At 40.6% G+C, this 26,211-nt stretch overlaps 1 protein-coding gene across 2 annotated transcripts; it reads right to left on the reverse strand.

The window, feature by feature from the left end:
• Positions 1-483: 483 nt before the first annotated feature.
• On the reverse strand, positions 484-26,206 carry skap1 (src kinase associated phosphoprotein 1). 2 transcript variants are annotated; one of them, XM_028430898.1, is made up of 13 exons: positions 26,002-26,206; positions 25,145-25,250; positions 24,585-24,610; positions 24,321-24,437; positions 13,268-13,348; positions 13,064-13,147; positions 12,850-12,974; positions 12,257-12,320; positions 10,947-11,144; positions 8,983-9,030; positions 8,767-8,876; positions 1,272-1,374; positions 484-931 (listed from the first exon to the last, which is right to left on the reverse strand). In XM_028430898.1, exons 1-12 carry the CDS (start codon positions 26,039-26,041, stop codon positions 1,282-1,284), a joined length of 1,092 nt encoding a protein of 363 aa, XP_028286699.1. In that variant the 5' UTR covers positions 26,042-26,206; the 3' UTR covers positions 484-931; positions 1,272-1,281. The 2 variants fall into 2 exon arrangements, with proteins under 2 accessions (XP_028286699.1, XP_028286698.1); XM_028430897.1 differs by having other exon boundaries at positions 8,983-9,033.
• Positions 26,207-26,211: the final 5 nt, after the last annotated feature.

Here is a 26,211-nt window from a genome sequence, read left to right on the forward strand (position 1 = left end):
GTTTAACAGTTTCTGTCAGTGCTGTATTATCTAGAAGGTTAAAATGTGCCAGCTTAACTGGTGGATGAGAAGGCACAAGTGACATTGTGGTTTTGCCAGAGCTAGAGCTACAGACTGTTTGTCTTATTTTTAACACTTTATCTGTGAAAAAAGATGCAAAGTCATTGCATGACTTTTTAGACAGCAGTTCAGGTGGGACTGACACTCCTGGGTTTGTCAGTCTGTCTATAACAGAGAACAATGTGCGAGCATTGTTGCTGTTCCTATCGATGATCTCTGAAAAATAGGATTGTCTTGCATTTTTCAGTTCCTGGTTGTAGTTATGTAGGCTCTCTTTGTAAATGTTATAATGAACCTGGAGTTTAGTTTTTCTCCATCTGCGTTCTGCCTGTCTGCAGACTCTTTTTTGAGCTTTAACCAGTGTGGCATTTCTCCAAGGTGACTTTTTCCTTCCTGACAGAACTTTGGTTCTGATTGGGGCAATTGAATCAATAACAGTCATAACTTTGGAACTGAAACTGTTTACAAGGTCGTCAACAGGAGCTGTGGGCAGGGTTGGTGATGGTACAAAAGCCTGTGTGAACAGTGCACAGGTGTTATCATTAATGTGACGCTTTCTGATCACCTTTCCTTCTACCTTGTTGGGATTAGCAGAGTTGGTCGTTTTAAACGCAACACAGTAATGATCAGTACAAGGAGAAGTCATTAAAATTATGACTGATCTGCTCAATGATTTTTTTCTACTCTTGTTTGCACATTAATGTATGTAGTAGGAATAACTTTTTTTATAGTGTACAGGAACAAGTACTGCTGGAGCAGATTTACATGATATAATTTACACTTTAATAAGGGAATATCTTTTTCCAATTACAAAATATGATATGACATTCACGTCATGTCTGAAAGTGTGGATGTGTCAGCAGCAGCAGCGCTGTAGAAGAAAAAAACAAACACTATCAGAGAAACAAGCATTAATAATTCAGTGTTCATTTTAAACTGTGCCTATCTACCAGTATTAGAGAATCATTTTCTTAAATAGGACAACTGATGTAATCATGCGTTTGTTGCATATATTTATCTTCACCCATGGCCCACTGCAGTGCTCAGACTGCTTTATGCAGTACTTCTTCCAGCCAGCAGATGCCATAAATGGCAGGTCAACGACTGAATATACCTCAGTGGCAATCTGGATGAGTACCAGGGGGACTGTTTCTGTGTATTAGGCCACAGTCATGGTCTATAATGCTGATGATAAGAGAGTGCTTCGGTACCTGTTGGAGCTCAGAGGATGTAGGCAGGGTGCAAGAAGTCCTTGGGGACAATACCCACGGTGCCGTTCAGCTCGCCGACCCACCAGCCGTGAATGTTATACTCCTGGACCGAAAATGAACAAATAACACAGTGTAAGTCCAGAGGGCTCTGAGAACAAGTAAACTGAACAGATTCAAGCACCAATATCACATTTTTATTTGATTTGAAAGTAGCATTTTTCCCATATTATTAACACCACAACAGCCATTCAAATGATTTTAACTGCTGCTCTATGGGGCCCAAGGTTTTTTTTTTCCAGTGGACAATAAAACTAAGGCCACAAAATGTGAAATGTTTTGTACAGCATGAAGTCAACTTCAGTAAAGGAAGCTCCCAATCAAAAAACAGCCAATTTTCTAACAGACAGGGGAGTGCTTTAGCCTTAAGGGTTCGTTTAAAAAAGGGGGGAAATTGTAAACAAGGCCATCGAGACAGAGAGTTTCAAAATAAAACAGCTTTTTTTAATGGTTTAAAAAACCATAACCACAGCTGGTCTGTTTTCCCACACTAATTATAATGAGGCTTCATTTCTGTGCTGTGATTAAAAAAGACAAAAATTAAGATGTGACTGTGAATGTTTTTCTTTTGCAATTAGTTAAATTCTACAACAAAATGCAGAAACAATTCTCACCACAAATGAAAATAGCTTTGGGGGAGGTTGACAGGTGGCAACACAAAAAAAAACAATTTTAGGAAATGATATTTTTTTATAAGATTAGGTGGAGCATTTATATTTAATTCTTATGAACAGGGGACAGAAAAAACTAATCCACCAAAAGGTATTAAGTAGCAAATAAAAAAATAAGGTAAGAATAAAAAGGAAAGTATTATGAAGAAATCCTAGAAGAAAATACTGAAAATATATTTTAAACAAACTAATCTGCTTTAATCTGAGCCTAAAATGATTCAATCATTACAAATTAATATTAAATTAAAGCCTAACATGGAAGATTTATTTATTAGAATAGTCAAAATTGTAAATGAACTTGGTAAAAAAAAATCATGTAAGATACACTATTTATGCTTTAAAAGTTCCACACTTTCCTTTGATTTCCCAACTTTCCTGATGTGTTTCAGTTCTCTCACAGGACACTACAGTAAAAAATAAGCCTTTCACTCACTCTGCTTGAGGAACTTGAGTCACATCAAACATCACATGATCTCTTGACCACAGCAGTTGGGCTCTAACTACTGTAGATCTGTACTGGATCAATATTTGGCCAAAGACCAGGGGGACATTAGAGCCCAGCAAAGGAGGCACCGGCCGGCTGTCATTTTTCCGACCCAATGGAGTGGAGAGCTCGGCCACTCATCTCTCCTCTGTTCTCCAACAGATTGAAAATGGCCGTGCTAACAGTTTGTCTCACCGCTGAGAAGAAGATGAAACACTTGAGTGCATATAAGATCTTATTATGTGCGAACACATATGTAGACGTTTGTGTTTTTCCATTGATGACATACAGATTCAGGTTGGAGTTGTACAAACACACACAGACATGATGAAAGGGGTTGTGTCAAAGGTTTAGCCAATCATCCAGACCTGACACCTCTGTGCAGCCAAAGGAATGAGGCCTGCAGCTAATGAGCGCTCTTTGGACAGCCAGGATGAATGGATCGCTTAGACGCTGATAAACCACAAGATTCAAGTGTTCTTACAGCACAAACAGGTACCCACAATAAGCAGAGTGTCCACACAGGCCTCATTGTTTTCTCCCTACCGGTCTTACTGACAGCTCTGGTGGGGATGTTCCAGTGTGCTTGGCTCTCTGACAAACTGACAACTCAGTGTGTGTTTAAGCACATAATGAAGGGGAAAGTTAAGTCCGAAATGGTCTTTTTATGCTCCCCATAAGACCACACAGGGAAAAGCCTGGTTGCGGAAAGCTGATTCTAGTTCCCTTTCGAGAGCATGTGAACAGAGAAGGAGAGGAGACAGACGGATGGGGGGAGGCATTGGATAGAGGTAGCAAAACAGTTTTTCTCTCCCTTGGGGGCGTCGCAGCACTATTCCACCAACCATAGTGACAGAGAGTTTTATTTATCTCCGCAGCCCATCTGTGCAGTCGGTCTCAAATTCTCCCTGAGAAAGGTCTTTTGGATTATCAGCGCCGCCATTTTAATACAACTGCTACATCACAGAGTGGGTGCCAATGGCGGTGGAAGTCTGTCAGGCGTGCAGAGTCCATCTTCCTCATACTTGAAATGGGTTCATCCAGAGTACACCTGCTGTAATAGGGACATTCCAAAAGGCGTGGAGCGTAAATTATCCAAATGACAAAAAGTATGCTAACTCCTCAATGTCCTCCTCCTTCTGTTTTTCTTCTTCTCTTGTTTTCTTCTTGTTGTTTTTGAGGTTGATTTGTATTGTGTGATTTTGTATTTAAAGCTGTAAAATGCTAAAGTTACAGCCCTGTGAATGATCAGACTGAGGTTGTTGACTTCCTGGAAATATCTGGTATCTAATTAACAAAATGTAGCAGCACACAGAGAACAGTGTGAGAGGTGACACACATCAGACCGTGTGTTTGCTGCAACCTGGCTGCAGATCCAATTAAACTGTGTGTTTGAGGGCTGGGGGTGGAAGGGAAGGGGGGCCCAAACAGCGCCATGTCGTGGTGGCTGCGGCATGTTGACTCGCTGACCTCCCAGTGACTCCTTCTCAGAGAGAGTGGGGAATGAGTGTGGGCGGGGCTGGCACTGAGAGTGGGTTGCCATGACAACACCTGCAGTGTACCGGCGCGATCGTTTATTTACCACTCAGGGGGCTGGCTAATGGTGGCATTCTGATAGGCCCATTGCTCATGTTGCCGACCGGAGGACAGATTGACAGCTACCCGAGCCTGAAGTGGAGAGAAGGTGAGTCGAGGTTGGTTGAATGTGTGGAAAGACGACGGACGAGGCAGGTGTCGTGTCATGCCACCGTCATGCACCTAAACAAACCACATTTTTCAGATGTGACCACAGCTCAGATAACGCACCTTTTCCTAACTGCAGATCTCTTCCTCTTTACCTTTTTCTTATTCTCACACACACACACACGCCCAAATGAAACACACACACACAATCCCAAATGCATACAAACTAGGGGGAGTGCTAATAAGCCTGACACATGAGGCATCTTTCCTCGGCCACCAGCTGACTGAGGCAGGCCTTGGGCGTGATGGAGCGCAGGAAGTCTCTCATTGCCCTGCCGCTGAACCCACCGCCTGGGTGTTACAATCTCTCCCTCCCTGCCTCCTTCCCATTTCCACCCCCCTCCCTCTTTTCCTCTCTTCCCATCTCAGCCTTTCTGCTTGCATCCTCTCTGTTTTCGTCCCTGTGTTTCTTTCTCTTTTGCATTTACTCTTCAGATGCACTGCAGCTCTCTGCAGTTCTTCCATCACTGGTCACCCTAATAAAGAAACATAGACAACTCTAGCAGACACAAGCCTGTGATCTGTAACACACTATCAGGTTAGCAAGCGCTCCTCACTGATCACACAGGTGATCCGATTACACCTTGAACTGCGAGGAAAAATGACTTTGTGGAGTTTAGTTTTTGGATTTTGTGACAAAACAACCTTGTTGAAATCCATCTAGAAATATGGATGATAATTCTGCATAAGCAGAGATCGAAATGGCTACTTAGTGTCCATTTTTTCCAAGTGGGCTTTTAATTAAATCAGTGAATTGGCTTCAAATTGGAAACATGACAGAGCATGAGAACAATGTAAAATATCTCAGGGACGATGAGATTTAATAAAAAGAAAACCTACTCGCTCCTTTCTAATGCACGCCTGGGATTACAGATAGCTCCTTAACTTAATAGCAATTTAAAGTGGATTTGTGTATGCCACTGAGTGTCTGTAATGATGGCTGTTTACGCTGCCCCTCATTTATAATAATTAAGCAGAATGGATTGGGGGTGGGTTGCTCAGACGCGGTTCTGGGCTATTGGCTTGAGCTGAATAATGACCTACTGTAGTTGACCGGGAGATGACCGCTGCCTCCTGCATGACCCCAAACCCCAGACTCACCCCCTACTACTTTGGGTGGTAAATAGGATGTCTTGCCTGTCTATAGCGTGTTGGTGTCAATGGCCACAATAGCAGCTAGGGGGCTTAAAATGGGTGTGTGACAGAGAAAGAGAAGGGGACAGGGTTCACACAAAAGAATAAAGGGATCCCCCCTTCTTTGTCTCTCTTGCTTGACTTTTCCCATCTGATTGTTTGCCCACTTTTCCTTTTCTACAGCTGTATTCAGTCAGTGTGACCTGTGTGCAGTGGGTTCACTTGTAAAATAGAAGAAGCCTGTTGTGACCCTTAAGAAAATGTCACAGGTAGGACAGACAGAACAGCAATAACCCATTAAAGATTGAATATTTAAGATTTAAGGGATATTAGATTCTTTTTTTGGCAACGATAAACCATCATAAATATGTCTATAAAGCTGTAAAAAAAGTCTTCAATGTTTGTGCAAGTAGTCGATAAAAAAAGAAAGGCCAATAAAACCACCACAAGGTGTCAGTGGTGTCCATGTTCTTATTGTCTCTGACAAGTAGCTGCAGCTGCACACTTGGCCGAATGTGAGATGACACTCTGCTGTGGGAGCCGCATTGGATTGGCTGGCCTCTCTACCTCTCTGTGGGTTTTGGTTGGATAGAGGAAAAGAGGTGAGCAGGGCGATGAAGAGAAACAGGGAGAGGTGGCGGCAGCGCTTGCCAGAGTTTTAAGGACCCTGGATCAGTTTGTGCTATAAATCTCTTCCCACTCCATCCCGCCGTTCCCCCTGAGTGCCTGTGGGAATACAGGAATGTGACAGCTGACCTGTAGAGCCCATGTCTTTTGATTGTGGATACATAAATTAGAGGGCAAGAATGCAGGACAGCCTTACAGTGTCGTGCGCTTCGGACATGGCCCACAAAGTCTATAGGTATATCATATGTCAGCAAGAAGTGGAACGATGCTCTGAAAAAAATAATCTTGTCTGGCAAAAACACATTGTAAAAACTATTACAAATGTCACTATGATGCAGCTCAGGTGATCTAAACAATTTAACAAAAAAAATGCAAAAAAAAAACACTGTGGCAAAAAAACTGAGCTCACCAGTATTTGTCATTGCACACTAAAATGTCAGAGTAAAGCTATAATGTGCATTAGAAAAATGCAAGCTCTCACAAATGAAATGCCAGAGCAAAAATCAAAAGATGGATTTCACGTTGTGTTTCTACCTCATGTATCAGTGGGCTGAGCATTTCTACAGAGCACTGCGGAGGGCGAGTCAGACATCGCTGAAACTGGTGCGCTACGAGATTAATTCTCTTGAACTAATGGGATTCATATGAGTTGTGAGGTTCCAAATTTATTTACTTTGTCAGTGATATACACATAAGCATGCTCGCACACACATATAGACACAGACACACACACAAGGGAAAAAAACACACAAATACAGTAAAAATGCCCCCACTTTACAGTAAGTGAGAGATCAATAATGATGGATGAGGGCCTTTTATACAATCGGCATGTTCTCTTCAGTTCACAGCCATATGACACCACGCCTGTGGCTATCCCATTCTGCACTTCAGCAGTCAATCACATCCTAGCTTTAAAAATAACAGTTTGTTAGCACCATTGATTTAGCACTTAGAGCGTGTCCTTATTACCTTGTAATTATGGTCAGTGTTGACATAACAGCACAGACAACCAGGCCTCCCACCCTCTAAGAGAATTTATGGGCCCTGGTTTTATTACGGCCATTTCATGTGTCTGGGTCCCCAGTAAGCGACAGACTTGAGTTCTAGCCAAGGGCCCGTATTTCACTCATCGAGGTCAGGGTTCTCCGGAATCCCCCGTAAAAACTGAACAACAGCCAGGCCTACACATACAAAGACGCAGGGAAGCTCTCCCTAAGTGCTCATTAAAACAAATAGCTGATTACAAGCTATAACCCAAATAATGCTATTCATGGTGGGAATGTGATGCTATTAGGACATAAAACGGGTTACGGGTGGCATAGTGTTGTCACAGAAAACCAAACACCCAAAGCTGTTGGGAGATAACCTCTAAATAATTTATGACCTGACCCTCACTGTAAGTCCATTAGAAGATAGTTAGAATACTCTCTTGCAGTCTGTCATTGTGTTATGACTTTAGAGTACGGCTTGACAAAATAAGAGTAATCTGTGTCATTAACATTGTGAGATACAACAACCAATTCTTGCTTCCAACCTGGACTTAGTTTGCTTTTAGAGTCTTCAGTGAAGCAGTAATCTGATCTGTACAGTGAAAAGTAACACGGCTGGCAGGGCTGAGGCTTTTTGAAGCAGCTCTGCAGCACGCAGCCTCGTCCCCTTTGTTTCCCCCAAGTACACTGCCTTTGTCATCGTTACGTGAAAAATGGACATGGCTGTTTTGACATTTTCCTCTATCAACCAGCACACACAGACAGAGGAGGCTGTCATCTCGTTAATCTGGCACCGCCAAGAGAACCTCAATTAAAAGTACATCTTCCATGAAGAGCGTATTTCACCTGTGTGTTTATCTGCTGTAACAAACAAGAGGCTAAAATTGTTTATCTATCTAAACCTACAACCTGACCTCTCAAAATTAAATTTAACAATAAAAACTGTGAGACCTTTGTTTTATGTAATGCTCAAAAATATTACAAATTAAAATTCAGTGTCTTCCTAATCTGACGGGTAATTAGAAACAAAAAGCTTCCTTCTTCCTGCCTCTCCTCTTCAGATAATTTATCCTAAATGCAGAACATGATGATTCAATTTGAAGCCGACCGATATCAACAGCCTGGGAACAAGTCCCTGTACGCAGCAGAGTAAAAGTGCCCAAATTACAAGCATTGATTTCCAGTAGGGTGTCTTTTCACTGGTAGATACTCTGCATGTAACTACAAGATGGCCATAAAACACGATGAAATAGATTGAGAGATGCACATTGAGAGCTGAGATGCAGGATGGTTTCACCTGCAGTTTACGTCAAACAGAAAAGAAGAGCTTCGCATGGCTGCCTACTCAATTAACCCCTGTGATAGAGGCTCCATAATGAACAACAGCACCATTACACAGCACCCAAATGGCACTTCACCCTAGTGGCCCGGGAATAGACAATGCCATTGTTGGTGCTTCAACGCTGCAGTGAGAAACAAGTGCTCACTATCAGAGGAATTTAGATGTTGGGTATATCAGCATGTTCAGGAAGTAAATGAGGATGTGGTGATTGCTGGAGTTGATGTTTAATCCTTAAATAATTACGCATTTTTACATGTCTGCATCTCATTTCACTCATCTTCAACTACTGTAATTGCTCTTGTAATTATAGTCAAGGGTGTGATCAGAAATTGATTTCTATTAGGGATGAAGCAGAACAATAATCTAAAAAGACTGGGAGAAAGGAGGGCTTAAAAAGCAAAGAGAACCTCTAAATAACTTTCTGGATTTTGCTGATGGCATCACTGACCTTGCTAATGATGTAGATGAGATCTCCTCTCTGGAAGTTCAGCTCATCTGGCTCGTCGGCCTGGCAGTCCCACAAACCTTGGTAGTAGTTAGCATAATCTGATGAAGAAGCTGAAAGAAAAAACAGGGTGAAAATGTTAATAAAAGTAGACAATGTTGTTGCTGTTGCTAAGAAATTCTCTTAATAATTGCTAAATGAGTGAAACACTGGTCTGACCTGGTTTGTTGTTCTCACCACACTCATCTGCTGGATCTGGAAAGTCATCTTCTAAGCAAACAAAACAAAATGCTATTTGTAACACCACCCACACATTTAAAACACAAATGATTAAACAAGACAAAATGACACAAAAATAATTAAAATTAATCACTGGCACATTCTTGATAAATTTCCATGTGACACAAGGTGTTTTTCCTAAATAAGAATACATTGTTTAATAGAGTCCCACAGAAGAAAGGTTAAGAAGGAAAAGGCTTGTCTTAAAGACAAGCAGAGGCGGACGTGTCATTGACTGTGGGGCGTGGCACCCGGTGGTCTGAGAGGTGACACAGTGATATGCCTGCCCTCTGTCTCCCACATCCATCCTTAACACTAGCAGGCTGACAGCAATGCCAAAACCCAGCAACACTATCCACCTTCCAGCACAACCTGCGACTCTGCTTCCAGGAAGAGCAGGAAAGATGACACACACACATACACATACACACACTCACAGACCACAGTTTGTGGTCATGTGTGCAGTTTTTCTGTAAATATGTGACCATACAAAGATGTACTTGCTGAACTTTGTTACTACACCAAAACGTCAAAAAATACACATATATTTTGTCTGCAGTGGCTCCAAACATTTGTTTAACACACTTTAGCTGTAGAGGGGACAATCATTTCATCGAGAGGCCTCAGATACGGGCCAATGGTTTCTGTATCAAAGTGATTTAATTTTCCAGTCAATAAAATCACTCATCAGCAAGAAAGCCAGTACCACCATTGCTCTGCTTTCAGCCTGAAAATGAGCCATATTCAGTGATTTCCTCTAAACAAACAAAAATTTCTAAATTAAATATTGCTACCAAGTCAAGAAATATAACTAATTTCTAATATTTCTAATACTTTAGCATTAGGAAATAGAATGTTAATACAATGCTATTTTTACCATTAGGGTGGTATTTAATAGTTCTATTTGTTGAGAAAGGACTACTTTAAATACAAATATTTTTAAGTAGTCTCTAATGTATAAAAACTGTAAGTGAGCGAATAGCAGTGCAAAATGATTGATACATGAAGGGGTGAGAAAGTAAACGAAAGAGCCAGACATTTGATATGCCATCTGTGGTCAGGGTCTGTACCTCTTCCCAGATGGCTTTGAACGCCAGCATGACAGTCTGAAGACTGATTTCCCTCTCACCACTGATTTTGGCAAAGGTAATGTACTCAGTGAGTGAAACAAAATCTTGATGTATCTTATTTAATAGAAAGAGTGATGGACGATGGCCCTGAGAAGATCGGATCACCCCTTTTGTCCTTCTTGGGATTTTGTAACAACCCTGACACACAGGACTGTCTCCCCCTCAGCAGGGACTCACACACTGTTCTGAGGTCTCGTCAGTCAAACTCTAATTTCTATTAAAGATGTGACGTTAAGAGCTCCAGAACTATTTTAAGCCCCGAAAGATGCAGTTTTCACTTCCTTTCAACTAATTGCTGTTGCTAGGCAATTTTAGCCAAAACTCTGCTTACTGGATTGAATTGCGGGCTATTTGTTGCCTGGCAACATTAGCTAATTAGACATTCTATGACAGAGCATTTGAAACTGCCCGTCTCTCTCTGATTTCAACAACATAACTGTTCAGACAGATAAGGAGGCAGGTCAGAGGAAGCAGGTTTGGAGTCTGTGCAAGTGTATCTTGCACAGACTTTCCTTTCTGCCCTATGCAGCTCTGCAGCAGCCACTGACAAGCTTATTAGTGTTGCTTGATTTAAAATGAGTGATTAGTCTGGCTGCTGCAGTGATAAGGAGGCACCTGGCAACACAAATATCACAGCCAGGAGAGATCAAATATTTTGTGGCAAAAATCCCTCAGGGTTACAGTGTGTGTGAGTCCATTTGTTTGACTGAGTATCATGGGGGTTGGTGTGGGTGCTGGTACTTCTCTGCATGTGAGGTAACCATATCTTCATACCTGGCAGCACCTCATAGATATCCTCATCCTCTTCTTCGTCCTCGCCTGTCTCATGTCCTCCTCCTCTCTGTTGAGAGTTCTGGGCTGGCTGAAGAGAGGAAGAAGCAATCACCCCCTCAATGTCATCATAGGTTTCCTCCTCTTCTTCTTCTTCCTCCTCCTCTTCATCATCAACAGGGATGAAGCTGGAACTGAGATCTATTAGGGAAGCAGAGACAATGTGGTGTGCACTGTTAGCATCAGGATGGAGCACAGTGTGGCACAAGAGACAGAGACATGCATTAAAGGATAAAGTAAGAGACATGTTGGATGGGTCGTCGCTGAACAACAGACTGAGACACGTGCTATAAAGCAGCAGCAGGCAGCGTAGCCCTGAACTGCAAAATTAATTTTATTTCATTTATACTATTTTCAACCAAGCAATGAATTGCTGACAGCATACAATGTCATGAATAGGACAAATAATTATAACATATTTTTCCTCACATTTTAAACTTAGACAAAGCAAAAGCAAAAACAAATAATAGGAATAATAGAATAATAGCTACATATAATTGCATCTTTCTTTTGTCAAAAGTCAAAGGTAAAGAGGATAAATAATCATCTACATGCCATGGATCAGACTGTATTTTGGAGTGCTGGAAGGAAGTAAGACAAACTGCAGAGTGTCTGTTACTTCCCGCAACACAGTGGCCCGGCTTGAGCCCATTTTAGAGTAGCCGAGGTACGGCTGCTCACTCAGATGGAGGAGCTGTCTCATTGCAGGCGACTGGCTACTTGCAACACAGGGTATCAAGTCCTCTGCCATACACTAGCGAGGCAGAAATCAATGTCACTGGAGGATAACCAGAACATCTACCAATCAATTTCCTGTAAGCTGGAATTCAGGAGGAGGGTTTGGGGAGGAGAGGTTCAGGCTGGGGGTTAAGGGTGGAGGGGAAGTAGAGCTACATAGTGAACATGACGTGGTGGGTGACATGTCGAATGAGGAAACTCATGTGTTCAGCTGTGTGCAGTTAGTGATGGATTAGTTAGTTTTCATATGAGTCAGAGATGATAAAGGGCCCCCTTGCACTATTGACCTTTCTCCCTCTCAAAACACAAGAAAAGTCAAGAAAAATAAAAATATACTGTTTTAACTGTATTTTCCAATTAACCTATGTGGCTTTTAAAAAGTCATTGTGAGCCAATTCTATTTATTTAGCATTTATTTATCTCAGAGGCCTTTAAAATCTGGACATATGACAGTGTTTTTAGACAGGAAGAGACACACACAATAGGGGCTGAAAACAAAAGAGATGCTGGCTTACCTCTAAGTACAAAATTGATTTGGTTCACCCATTCTCTGGCCTCTTGAGGGCTGCTGGCAGTGAACTGAAGGCAAAGAGAGGCAATAATATCATGATTATTATGGCACTTTAACATGCATTTGTTCATCAAGATTTGAAATCACTCAGGCATTGGTCACATCACTGCCTCTGCCTGCCTCTGAAACAAGGACAAACAAACAGAAAATTCCTTTTCGTGTTATTTCAATATTTAATATTTAATATGTTAGATGGACAAAATGTTTTCCAAACAAGATTACAAATATGACTGATACAGAGTGAACTATTTAATGAGATAACAATATGTTGCCATTTTTTAAAAACATGACCACCATAATAATAATTATATCATTTACGGATCATTTTCTCAGTTAAATTATTAATTAGTTGGTCTACAAAAGAAAACTACAGAAAACTCCTTGGGCACAAGAGCTTTAAATGTTTTAATACTATACTATAAAAAAAAATCCTCAATTTCTGTTATCTATCAAACTATTATTATGAAATCATTTTGCTTAAATTCACACAGAGCCACACACTTTTAATTAGTATTCTGACATTGTGGCACTACAGACCTGGTAGGCCCGTCGTCCAGGGGCACAGAGCTCAAAACAGGCATTTTTTTTGGAGTCTTTTCTCAGATTGGTCACCATCTGCACACTGTAGTCATTGATATAAAATGAACCTTTCTGCTGTTTGTCTGTAGAGAGAGAAGAGCACAGGCTAGGACAGCATCCGAATTAACTGATGTGACTGTAATGCTGCTGCATGCTGGCATGTTAAACATACCTTTTTCACTCCCAAAGTAGTAGAATATTGAATTGTTCAGAACACACCATCTCTTCTGCCACTCAGAGGCAAAGAAGCTGTGATCTGAAGAAGGAAATGCACAGAGATCAATGGAAAAATACTAGCTGATGGTTATTCGTGTGCACAGTCTGTACATAATTTCTAAATGCTGGACTCAAATTTACTGGATATATTCTTCTATACCTTTTCGTTTCTTTTCCAGATAACCTTGCTTTAAGATGTTGCTCAGATCCTGGGCTGCCACTAATGGGATGTCGCCAAAGTCTGTGAACACAAGCCAGTACATTTGTTGACTAAAATCTAAAATCCAAATTAAATCAATATATAATCACAATATACACACAATATAATAATGAGAGAAAAAGAGCACATTTAACATTTAAATGCCTTTTAAATTGCATGAAATATAGAGTTTTTTCCTGATGAGTGACTTAAAATGATCCATCAATTAACAGATGAATAATCAATTCATTGTTTAGTTCTAACTCTAAGCTAATAACCTCCCCTTAAACTTCCTTCGGTCCTTAGGCAAGACATATGTGCACACACACATCCGAACATAACATCTCCATCCCTGTGGATCAAATACATCCCTGCACGGCTTTAGGAAACTGGAATCAATATTTCTACAGTGCTGCTGATCACTGCAGTCCATTCATCTACTCACATTGCAATTTAATGTGAGCAACATTCCTGTGGGAATTTAACAACTCTCTTCAATTTGCAAGTCAAACTTTAAAGACAAGACAATGGCCCAACCTTAGACTTAAGTTAATTAGTGCAGTAGTAGATAATGCACAATACCTACTGTGTGCAAGAGAGGTAGTTTTATCATTTGTTTGCTTGGGATTTCAGTGTTTGTCTAACAAATAACAAAAAAAATATTTTTTCAAAGCTTTAGGGAACTTGACCCCAGGTCGGCCTCAAGGGCTATCTTCCACTGCGAGTTTCAACAGGAGTACCTGGCTTTTCTATGTGTCACAAATAAAGCTCTGCTTCCTCTAAATTCATTAGTCAACAGACTTTCTTCCTGCAGAAGGAAAAAACAGGCATAGCTGCCTTTTAGTCTGAACTCAGGACCATTACACAAGTCAGAGTGACACCCCATTCAGACCACTGATGACAAGGAGAATGCCTGGAGTCCATCCCCCTCAGAAAGGGTCTGTTTAACAGCTGGGAAAAACCAAACATGTCATCCCACAACTGACTCCTCTGGCTTAAACAGAGAGCATCCCCCGGCATTAGACAAACAGGAAACATCTCATTTCTCAGTCTCATTCATGAAAATCAGGAACAAAAACAAAATTGGGCATTGCTTGGTTGAATTCCCAGTGTGCAGCTCCCACTAAAAGGTGTTCACATTTGTTTTTCTGTTAGTTTAATCTGAACGACTTTTACCTATAGAGCAAAATAAAGCTGATTTTTTTAGTGTTTTTTTGCTTGGCTAACATTGCACAGATTTAAGCTCACAACACAGCAGCATGTGATCCGATAACCCCACGCTGGTTCGGTTTGTGTTCATGACAAATGATTGGGTCATTCCAGAGCAGAGCCCCAGACACCTCACAGCACTAACACGCTCACATATCATCTGCCTGCCTTTGTGGATGGACTGACCGGTGACACTATAAATACAGAGGTGCTAAGGACTGTTTTGTCAAAGAGAACCTGATTCAGTACATCATAACAAACAGCGGTCATTATGCTCCTCCACCTCATTTATCCACCAGCAGTCCGTCTATTTTTTTCCTGAAGCTGCTTCCCTGTTGCGGCCCACTTCTAATCCCCTCATCTGTCTCGTTCTCTGACTCTTCATTTATCTCAAAGGTCGAGCCCGGCTAATAGATGAGGAGGTACAAAATCAACACAGGATCACTCTGATCTGCTTGAGTCAATAAACATTACACATTCATGCATGCTTAACACTTTAACGCCAGGTGACCCGACCTCACTTGACTGTTCTATGTATGAATGTTAAACAACAGAGTGGGTGCAAATATCGGCTGTAATAGTGCTTGATTTTTCCTCAGGGCAGCAGCACAACCTGAAAGGATCTGAGCAGCCAAGGAGTCCTTGTTCCCACCCTAAAGAAAAGCAGAATCTGATTGGCTATTCGTTAACTTCATCTTCGTCTTCTTTGATGAAAATTATGCACGCTAACACCTCTTTGGGACCAATGCAATTTTAAGTGGATATTCAGAGGTAATGTTATTTGAAAATGTGCAATTTAGAGCATTAAAAGAACCCAAAACCATCATGGTGTTTGAGTTTTTAGTTTGAGCACAAGCACTGAGAGACACATTAATGCATCTAATTAAGGCCTCATCAAAGTCTCAGACAGACGGCACTCTTTCATAAAAATCATAAATTGCTATATCAATTATTCAGGGCAATGCCTTGACTTTCATTTTCATCCCTTTTGCGTTTTAATTAGCACCATCCACAGCTTTGGTATTGACATTAATTTGATGGCAATTTATTGATATTTCAGCATAACCTATTTAGCTGAGTGCAATTACCAAACAAAGAGAAGCAGATAGATGTGATGTTAGAGTCACATCCTGTGTTTTGTAAATCAAGTTGAGGAGTTGCTACGCTAACAAACTCTAACCAAATCTAACAGCTCTCAGTGGTCATCAGTGAGAAAACATTTTAGTCACCCATTTCTAATGCAAGGAAATAATCAATAGGAATTGACCAGAGATATGTGTTTATTAGATCTTGCCACAGAAACATTTCTATAAGTGGGCTGACCTGCGTGCTAATGAATGCTCCATTCTGTTGCCTCCCCGAACTTGTGTTAAACTTGAAGAGGATACACAACAATGCATCTGAGCTGCCAGCGGTTTGCCACAGTTGCAATCTCTCATTTGGTTATTCACACTCTCTCAGCATGGTGTTATGAGCTCAGCAGTTGATCCCGCAAGAAAAGGCTGATTTATGTTAGCATGACCAGAGGGAGTTAATGTATTCTCTCATTAAAATCCACTTTAGTTAGGCTGAAAGTCAATCACGGGCTGGATAGAGAGTGAATCAAAATGAAGGGAAATGGTCGGGTGGGAGGAGTAATATGTTACATTAGATCTAACGGTGGTCATAACATCACTAAGATGTTATGAAAACACAAAAAATGCACCAAAGATGTTGATGGTGCCGCAGAAGATGCTGGTGCATCTTTTCTCTGAGACAGTGGTTACGAGAGCAGCAACAACAGGATTCAGTCCCAACCGGGAAACACGTACTTTTAAAGCATGTCCCCGCGTAAATGGTCCAGTTACATGGGGAGAAAAGTAAGATAAGAAGAATAGACAGAAAAATGTGACCCATAAAAAATTTTTACACATATACATAAAGAATGATACCTAAAATGCCTGAGATTACTTGACGTGGACACAGTGGGCTGCAGCAACAAAAGGTTTAGAAAGAAAAACAACATGAACCGATGGGTAACATTTTGTCTCGTCGATAAATACTACTGCTTATTTTGTCCAACGAAGATTTTGTCCGACAGTAAAATTTTGCTATTACATAGCATTTCTGCTTATTGTCTTGCATTGTTTGTTTTAAAACTCAAAATCATCTTGCATATAGGTTATGTATGGAGAATTAAAAGACTGGATTGGAGAATTAAGACTTGTGTAATTTAATGAACAAAAACCCTTGCAACTAATAAAAGCAATTCTCTGCCAGTGCTTAAAGGTAAAATATCAGCTAATATTAATGGGATTAATGCAAAGAGGTGACATCGCTCACTTAAAGAACAGGTAGATGTTAAGATCAGAGAGTTATGGCATGTTGTCTCACTCCTTTGCTCAGTCCTTGAGCACGGCAGCTTTCGATGAAAGAGGTATTGCATTGAATGCAGCATCAGGGGGCAGGACCTGACCCCCGTGTGAACTCTGCTGATGAGGTGAAACAGAAGGCAGAGAGAGGCTCTTCGGCCCTGAGGGGGCTGCGGGGAAGAATGCTGCTGATTCTACAGACGAAGACCGCAATCCTCTTCGATACTGTCCTTGATTAGGAAAAAGGATTCACTCAGTGCACCTTCACCCACCCAGTGCTCAATCTGCACACAGGCCAGGCTAAATTGATACATTTTTCCTCATTACAGTGGGAGGCCTTTGCTATGCGTCCCTCCAGTGAGGCGGACATCAGAAGGAAGGAGAGAGACTGAGAGGCACTGAGGTTAAGGGCAGAATGTCTTTTCTGCCCTCCTTCCCTCCCCCTGATTTGATTAGGACTTCAGTCATCGATACATAAACCATGTTTAGAACCTCCTAATGCATGTGTTTGAACCAAAGAAAACATGCAGTGCATTATATCAGGCTGCATGATGCCTGTATCAACATCTAATAATGTTTAATGGGAACAGGAATTTATGCAGCAGTGATTAAGGATTTGTGTTTTGATCACGGATGTCTATCACATTACAGATCAAATCTAAATTGAGATAAAAGGATTATGACTGAGTGAACTGAATTACAAAATAAAAAAGCACACAGAGATGATCTGATAAATATTTTATCCCACTCCTAAAAATGGTTTGGATTCAGGAAATTCAGTTAGGTTGCTTCTAAGGTGCCAGGCAGAGTGTTTCTGTATTTTAGTGTCTGACTCAGTCTGTTATACAAATACAAAATATATATTTTTCTGTGCCCTTATATCTCTATCATATAATAGAGAGTACATGTTAAGACATTCTAGACTCCGCGCTCTGCATTCTCTGCAGTCAAACATCACAGACCGGCCACTGTGAAGACACTAAGGGGCTAAATTTACTATGTGACATCGGCTTCCCCCTGGGCAGCCATAAGAAGCGTCTACGGCGACCCTGAATTTCCCATTTCTAGATTTACTACCACTATTCAAATGCTTAACTGCAGATACAATGATCCTCTAATCGCTGGGGATGGTTTTCAGCTGCTCACTGACAAGAGACAAAAAAAACAGAGGTAAGAATATAAATACCAACAATGAACAATTCCCACAAAGGAGCCTGCATATCTATAATAAAAATGGGATATAACACATTCCATGAAAGAGCCTGCAGGGAAACACACACTCACAAAAAAGCCAACAAACTTTCCATCTGATTGTTCCATTATTGCACCTTTAACATGCTTTTGTTATTTTTGATTAAAATGTGTTAAATTTAATTTTAGCCAGGAAGCACAGTGTGCTTTTTATTTTAGCAATATCTCATAACAATGACTGCCATTTTGTACAAACAGCTGGTATTTTATGATTGTATATATTATATTGTAATTTTATTGTTGTTAAATATTATGCCAATAATTATTTGACGCAATTATTCTTTCACTCCTTTTTATATATAGTTTACAGGCAACAGGTGTGAATAAAAGACTAATAAAAAAGAGAGTTTAGTGTAGTGAGTTCGCCTTACAATAATGATAAAATCATAATAATCGTAATATTTTTTTTACATCATATAGCAAAACTGTTTCAACTAATGGACTGATAAAAATGTCATTCTCTTTTAACTAGCAGCGACCAGCAGCTATTTATTATGTTTTATGAATTGTATTTTCATCAATCAATCAAATATGAGTCAACAATTATTATCTAAATTTGGCCTACTAGTATTTTCCTATTTTACTGAAAAGAATGGCAGCAATTTTTTTTAAATCCCATTACAAAATGTAACTTCATGAAAAATATGTACAGTTATGGTATATTTATAAAAACAAGGAAGTGATCACAGAAGATTTTAATTTTGTTATTATTGTTAAATTAACTTATTTTTTCTAAAAAGTTCTATGTTTAAAAATTATATTTTTATCATTTTTATATATTAAAATTATATCAGATTAAAATCAGTTTTGTTAAGCTTCATCCACATGAACAGTAAATCACTTCTACAATAGTAACTGCTGCAAAACTCAGTTTCAGATAGCAGGCAAATAAAAAGATTATATTATTATATAATATAATATTATTATATTTTATTAAATTAATGTTTTAGTGTGTGTGTGTGTCTGTGTGTGTGTGTGTGTGTGTGTGTGTGTGTGTGTGTGTGCGTGCGTGCGTGCAAAAATGCTAGATAAATGTTTTTAAAAATAATTATATTATTTGATTTTCGCCACGGAGTTTTAAAACATAACTAATTACAGCTGTAATTAAGTTCCTTTTCCATGAAATGTGATCTGGCTGGCTTCTGATTTCTTTGAGATAAGCTAAATCATAGTACTATAAATCAATGGTTAAAAAAACAATACCATTAGAGTTAAGAAATGTTCCAACAACACACAAGCTCACAGCTGCCTGTCCCACTTGGCACACACATAGAGTGGTGACTTCTCCCTGCCATGTGGAGATCCTGGTGTGAAGAGGGATACATACTCAACATCCTGGAATAACTCCACAAGGGCATGTTAATGACCTCAAAGCACTACATTACAGCAACAATTAAACAGAGGGTTCCCAGAGGTATCAGGAGCCGCCATGTCACTGTCTGTGTACAGACCAACACATCTCTCCCATCTCCATTTATTTCCCTAAGAAATCAGCGGGGCCACCTGGGCTTGGCATTGAAACTTCATTCATCTCCAGAAATGGATTCCAGTGGAGGGCAAAATCAAATTCTCATTTGCAAGGCAGGAGGAGAAAGAGAGGGAGTGAATGCAGGAGGTACCTGGGAACGCTAACCTCTGGGTGAACCCGCCACATCTGATAGTTTTGCTATTTGTCTGTGACATTGACAGCTCTGGGGGAGATTAGGAGCCACCCTGCCCCAGCTTCCCACTTTGCATTCTGCCTATGTGCCTCTTTACAGATGGACTGCCGCACATTTACCTTCGCCTGTTTTCCCTGAGTTTCAACACGGCACTGCACCAGAGGCAACGGAGGGATGTAATTATATGCAGTGCAACAATAAAACAAAGCAAATGAGGGGAGAGCTGCATCAGAGGGCTTACGAACCACGACGATGCAAAAACTACATGCCGTGGCTTTTGGTGGGGGTGAAGCTGGAGATGAAAGTGATGGATGCCTTTCGGTTAAATACGTCCAAATCCCCCCTTCAAGCTGCTCTCTTCTTACCAGGCAGCGTGAGTGAGTGTGTGAGAGAGAGTGTACAAGATTAATAGTGTAAACAGCAAGAGAGAGAGAGAGAGAGGGGAAGAAAGGCAGCCAGGATAGAGGCAGAAAGAAAAGACTATCAGCATCTGCAGCAGCACAGTAGCCCTAGGGGAATAGCATGAACTTTTGAACCCTGATGGTGAGCAGTCGCAGCAACGCACAGAGCCAGCTCCTGCCTCGTAATGTGAGTGTGTATGTGTTTGACTCTAGAAAAGCACACAGACAGCAACTAAGAGAGGAGAGGAAAGGAGAGAGAAGGACAATGAGGAAGAGTGGAGGTCATTAACATATTCTTCGCTTCCTTGCAAACGAGCAGCCGCTATCCAAATGTCACAAAATCCATACACCAATGAATGCTGTGAAAAATGAATCTCCAGGCAGATATTCTGACAGATAGATACAGTAAATGGCTATCAGCAAGTCCAAAGAAACTTTGTGATGGATGGGTGCTCTGTGGCAGCAAGGCCGATCCTTCACACAACTCTGGAGGTAGTGCAGACAGGTCACAGGTTGGCCAAGCAAGAGGCCAAAGGTCAAAAGTTCAGTTAAGTGGGTAGACAGCACAAACCTGAAAGAAGGTCACTGCAGAACACTGTCCAGGTGCTGCGTGTAAAACAAAAACTACCTAGCGGAGCAAAAAGACACACAAACTGACAAACAGACTCAATTTGACTTTAAACACACAAGACCAGTTGGCACATACATCGCTGATTAACCCCGTAATGGAGCATCAATCTGTCAGTTGGGATCATTTTTTTCCTATTCCAGCCAAGACACCCGGGCATGCACCCTGGTAAACACTTCATTTTATGTACCTTTTTCAAGCTTCAGACAAAATGACAGAATTTAGATTTAATATTCTATTTACTAGCACAGCATAATAATGTTGTTACTGTGCATTGGGTCCTGATATTCAAATGAGAAATAGGCAACAGTGAGACATAACTTCAAATTGGTTATCCTACTGCATTCTACTGCCAGTAATTGGTTTACGAAATTGGCCAGGCAAAGTGATCTCTGGCAGGAATTACATTCCCGCATTCTTTACGTCCGCTTGTACATAACAACACACCTGCTTTTAGAGCTATTTGTCAATTAGTCAATTTGTTGCCTAAAGCAGTTATATCATTGTATAGGTTCACGAGCTACCTCTAGTTGTGGCTAGAGGATATTTTTTTCTATTTTGTGAGAAATGTGTTCCATGATATAGAAAATAATCAACAAATTAAACAATGAGTTGTAGTCCTATCGCATCTACATTAAAGGCACAAACACTAGTCACGATCAGATCAAGAATCAACCAGATCAGCATGTAGCATTCAAGTTTTATAAATAGATGCTTTGGGTGTATGGTCACACCTGAGTAGATGCAGTCTATATGCTACCTCATAATAGAATCATTAAGATCACAAAGGAGACGAGGGAGACATCATCATTTCTGCATGCCTCCCGAAATAAAGCTCTTACAGTGCTCTGTCTTTGCTGCAGCTTCCCAACAAACATCCGAGCACCCAGCAGTGCTTCCTAATCAAAGAAAAAACAAACAGGCCATTTCGACTTTGTAAACTTGACCTGCAAACAGCATGACAGGGCTAAAAGTCCCACATCTCTAGCTGTCTCTGGGGTCCATTTTGTGTGTGTGTTAAAGAGCCACTGGAAGGAGAACAGCTTTCTATATTTGTTTATGTATGTATGATGTACTGGAATGACAGAGTGTGCATAATGATGGGAGTGGTAAAAAACTGTGTCTATAAACCAAAATAGCATCAGGAAAAAAGGGAGAGTAATGCAGGGTGCTAAAGAGCGCAGACGAAACTGGGGTGAGGCTGCAGGCGAGGGCAGGTCACCGGGGCGGTCGGCGGGTGAAACTCAGTTCACATTACCATGCAGACACCCAGCCTAACAATGGAGGCTCCATCTGTTCCTGTCAGCCATTACAAATCTGGTGTCACCCAGTCCGCTGAAGACAACAGGCCACCGCATCTAATCAAACGGCACAGGCTCCTCCTGTGAGTAGAAGAGCAACCATTGACTTCACACTCACTCACTCTCTGGTTAGGGAACACAGAGCAGTGAAGGCAAGCAGTCGATTTCCACAGATAATACATTATCAGAGTCACAGAGTCTCTATTGTGTACAGTAGGCTCAAGCAAAACCATACAATTAAAAAACGAATCTACCTTCTCTTAATGCTACACTCACAATCACTTTTCATTTTTTAAACAAAGAATCTTGCTTATTTTTGTGAAAGAGATTTAAAATAAAAATAATAAATAAAACTGTCACTATGGATAAGTGCTCCTGCTTAAAATCTCCCTGATTTCATTAACTCATCCTGACATTATTTTCCACAAACACTCCTGTCCCTTAAAACAGACCGCCCAGCAGAAAAGTGTGAGCCACGTCTTTCAGCTGGCAGTGAACAGAGAATGAACTATGAACTCCATATGCCCTTTTAGTGAGGACACAGACCATTCACCACCCTAACACGGTCACAGTCCCCCAGCAATAAAACACACAGCGCTGTGAGGTGTACATTTTTCTTGCAAAGTCAAACATTATTATTATTGATCCAACTGTAAAGTGTGTGTTTTTATAAGTGTAGTTATTTTGTATGAAGAGAATTAGCTCTAGATTTTCAAAGCAAAATGCAAACAGAAGCACAAAAAAAGCTTCAAAAGTGGCTACATCTTACGTTTTTGTGTTTTTGAGCGTTGATGACAATCACTTTCCACAGTAACAGACGGTGCAGTTTGTAGTTTGTTATGTTAACATTATAGCCTTAAGGGGAAATGTTTTAGCATTTTTTAGTTTGATTTTTTTCCCAAAGAAAATTTCTTCCTGTTTATTCTGTAATGAACAATTTCTATAAATGAATTATCATTGTCTTGTCTTATTGTGTTCACACCATCTGCCGTGATTTGTTTCTACTATTTTCCATAGTACCAGAAAGGCAGCAGTTATTCTTCTGTGGGCAGAAGAGTTCATTAAACCATTTAGAAAAAAGGTGATTGTGCCTGACTCCATCCAGATGGCATTAACTACTGCTATCACAGAATGACAGGAAATATTCCTTTTTTTACTGTGAAATTCCACATGCTTCCCGATTTACTTCACAAAAGGAGCTAAAAAACAGTAGAGGTGGGCACCTGCGGCTGCACAGTCAATAATGTCCACCTGCGGCATGTCACATAAAAGGCTATAAGCTGGCACACAGACTCAGAAATACAACAATAATACAACAAGTCTAAATGGGCGGGAGGCAAGTTGTAGAGAGGAAGATAGAAAGAAAGATTGATAAAGGGAGAGAGGGATGGAACACACATAGCCCCTCAGGTACAGTGTTGTATTTCAAACCCGTTTGTGAAAGAATAGAGGAGCTTGAGGTCAATCAATCACGGAATTAGCCTGCAGCTACAAAGCCTCCTCTCTGTGTGGGCTACCTCCACGATTCCCACAGTCCACACATACAACTCAGAATTAAGGAGCAGAGCTGAAAAGATCTGCCACTGGAGGGAGCTCTAAGTCACCATTCAGGATCCCTGTCTCCAGCATCAGGACAGCCTACCTGCATTCAGGCCATTAGGCCAGGAGGACGGAGGAGGAGTCATTGATGTCACCGGAGGTGGGCAAAGGTAGGAGACCAACAGATGTAGCCTGGTTTCTCAAATTAAGAGGGTGAACAAGAATATAAAGGAAAGCATTCCGCCTGCACTTCCTGTGGCGAGGTCTAAATGTGTCACTGAGGGTGCTGAGATAGTGTATTAAAACTGGAGGAATGCTGCATTGTCTACTGGGACATTGGCTCCTCTGTTTTACATTTCCCTTTGTCAATGCAGAATTCCTTTCACACTGTATCCTTTGAGTGAGACACATGTTCATATCAATAATATAGGCGTGTTGGTGACTTTACTAGGGGCTGAAATTTCACTCCTTTGTGCTAGACTGTCTGGGCTTCTGTCTGCTGTTCAAATTTTTAAATCTTTTCTGTTTAGTTGTATAGAAAAGAGCATCAGTCCTGCCTAAATGTGAATTAGCACACAATTATAATTAGACCTTGATGGAAGATCTCTGCATTGCAAAAATTGCAGTTGAAGAACACGCTAGAGAATACGAGTCAGGACAATTGTTAACTCACACTCAGGAGCTCCATCGTCCTGGTAGTCCGAGGCGACTGAGGCATCATCCGATGGGGCAGAGCGACCCAGGCTGGAGCTGTGGTTGTCATCAGAGCCATCTTCATCCCTGATGTCCACTGAGTGTGTGTGAAAGACAAGGCAGATATTGTCAAGTGAGTCGAGTAGGAAAAAATTTCAAAGAGTTAGAGTCAGTAATATGTAATGAATCGTACAGAGTCGAAACAAATTTGTGTATTTAGTGAGGTGAAGCACATTTCACTTACATTTTGAGGGAAATTCCTGAGGGTTCCTGTAAAAAAAAAAAGAGTCAAGAATCAAAACCTTTTGCAAACATTTTCTGTGCTTTCATTTTTTTCCAAGTAGCTTCATTATTGCCTCTTAAATTCAGTATTGCTTCCTGTAAAGAAGACAGCAAAACCACAGGTTTTCTGTAACAGAGCATGTGTCTCTTATCATGCACTGCAGGCAGCTACAGCTTCCGGAGTCTTGCACTTTAGACATGAGTTTCACTTTTTGGGTTCATGTGAACCGCTACCTATGGTTGGAAATGAAATCACATAACAACTAAATTATACCAATAAGAAATAGATAGTTAAACACTTTTAATAATAATAAATAAGGAAAGAATGAAGTCTTCAAGGTGACACCATTAGACTAAATGAGTTCCTTCAACTGTAATTTCAAAATGTGTTCAAAGCAATTACAGCAACAATTAAAGGCCTTGTTTGGTATCACCAGCAAAAGTTAAGATAATGGTGCCTAGAGAAAGAAAGTTGCTTTCTGTGCTCCTGATTTAAAGCTGCATTGAGAGGTAAAATCCTACCGCGCATGGACGACTCTGAAGTTATTCAGCAAGACTTTCCTTGTGTCTTCGGCATTTTCACTTAGCTGCTCATCTTGAAGGATCTCCGATACAAACCACTCGCAGTCTGAGAAACAAAACCATTGTAAGCAGTACATTCAATTCCCAGTTTCTTCTTTTCAGGGTCATATAGTGGATGAATATGTGATCAAGTTCAAATAACCATCAACTATTCAATTAAATAAACTAATAATTTAGTGTTTCCAATCAGAGCTCCCTCTGTCCTCATTACTGAGTGACAAAATATAATCTAATAAAATCTTTGCAGTGTTTGTCACATCAATCAGGTAATTTCATTTCTACATTTTCTTCTTTCACTACTGTACTAAACTGAAGTACGGTAAACCTGAACTCAGGTCACAATATAGAGAAATGTTAGACCAGTCTTTTCAAAGAGGCCAGAACCAGTTGGTCCACTTCATGTCTGATCCAATGTCTTTATGTCCTCATTCCCGTATCACATGAATGTATCAACATGCAAATGTTCTTCCAAAGGCTGTACATGCAAATCTAGGTAAATGACGCTGTTCCACTGTTATGGTGGTAACGGTTTATAGGAAATGACAACAACGGGACTGGAGATGACTCCATTATGTTCTAGTGTTTACTTAGGTTAATGTGAAACAATGGAATTTTTTATCCTGTTACTACTTAGTTTACCAAACTGCCTGTGTACACAAACAGTAGAATCATACTTGTAAATTCTAAAATGTTTAGTTTTGATAATTAAGCCGGCTTACACCATATTTTTATTCTGATGCCATTTTTCAGAATCGAGAAAATGTAAATTTATTGACAGCAAAAAAAAAAGATATTACCATCCAAAAGTCTCCTGATGTCATTCGGGAGTGTCCCCATCTCTGGTTTTTAGCCTGTCCAACACAACAACTTGGCCCTTTACCTATTTGTAATCCACAAGGGCATCTATTTGCATCCAGCCTTTGTCATATTGTCACAGCTTCATGGGAGAAACAGGGGCCTGGCACACTCACAAATCAACTGGCACGGTGTCTAACCACCTGTGTCCC

The sequence above is a fragment of the Parambassis ranga genome, chromosome 19, assembly GCF_900634625.1.
Source record: "Parambassis ranga chromosome 19, fParRan2.1, whole genome shotgun sequence".
NCBI lineage: Eukaryota > Metazoa > Chordata > Actinopteri > Ambassidae > Parambassis > Parambassis ranga.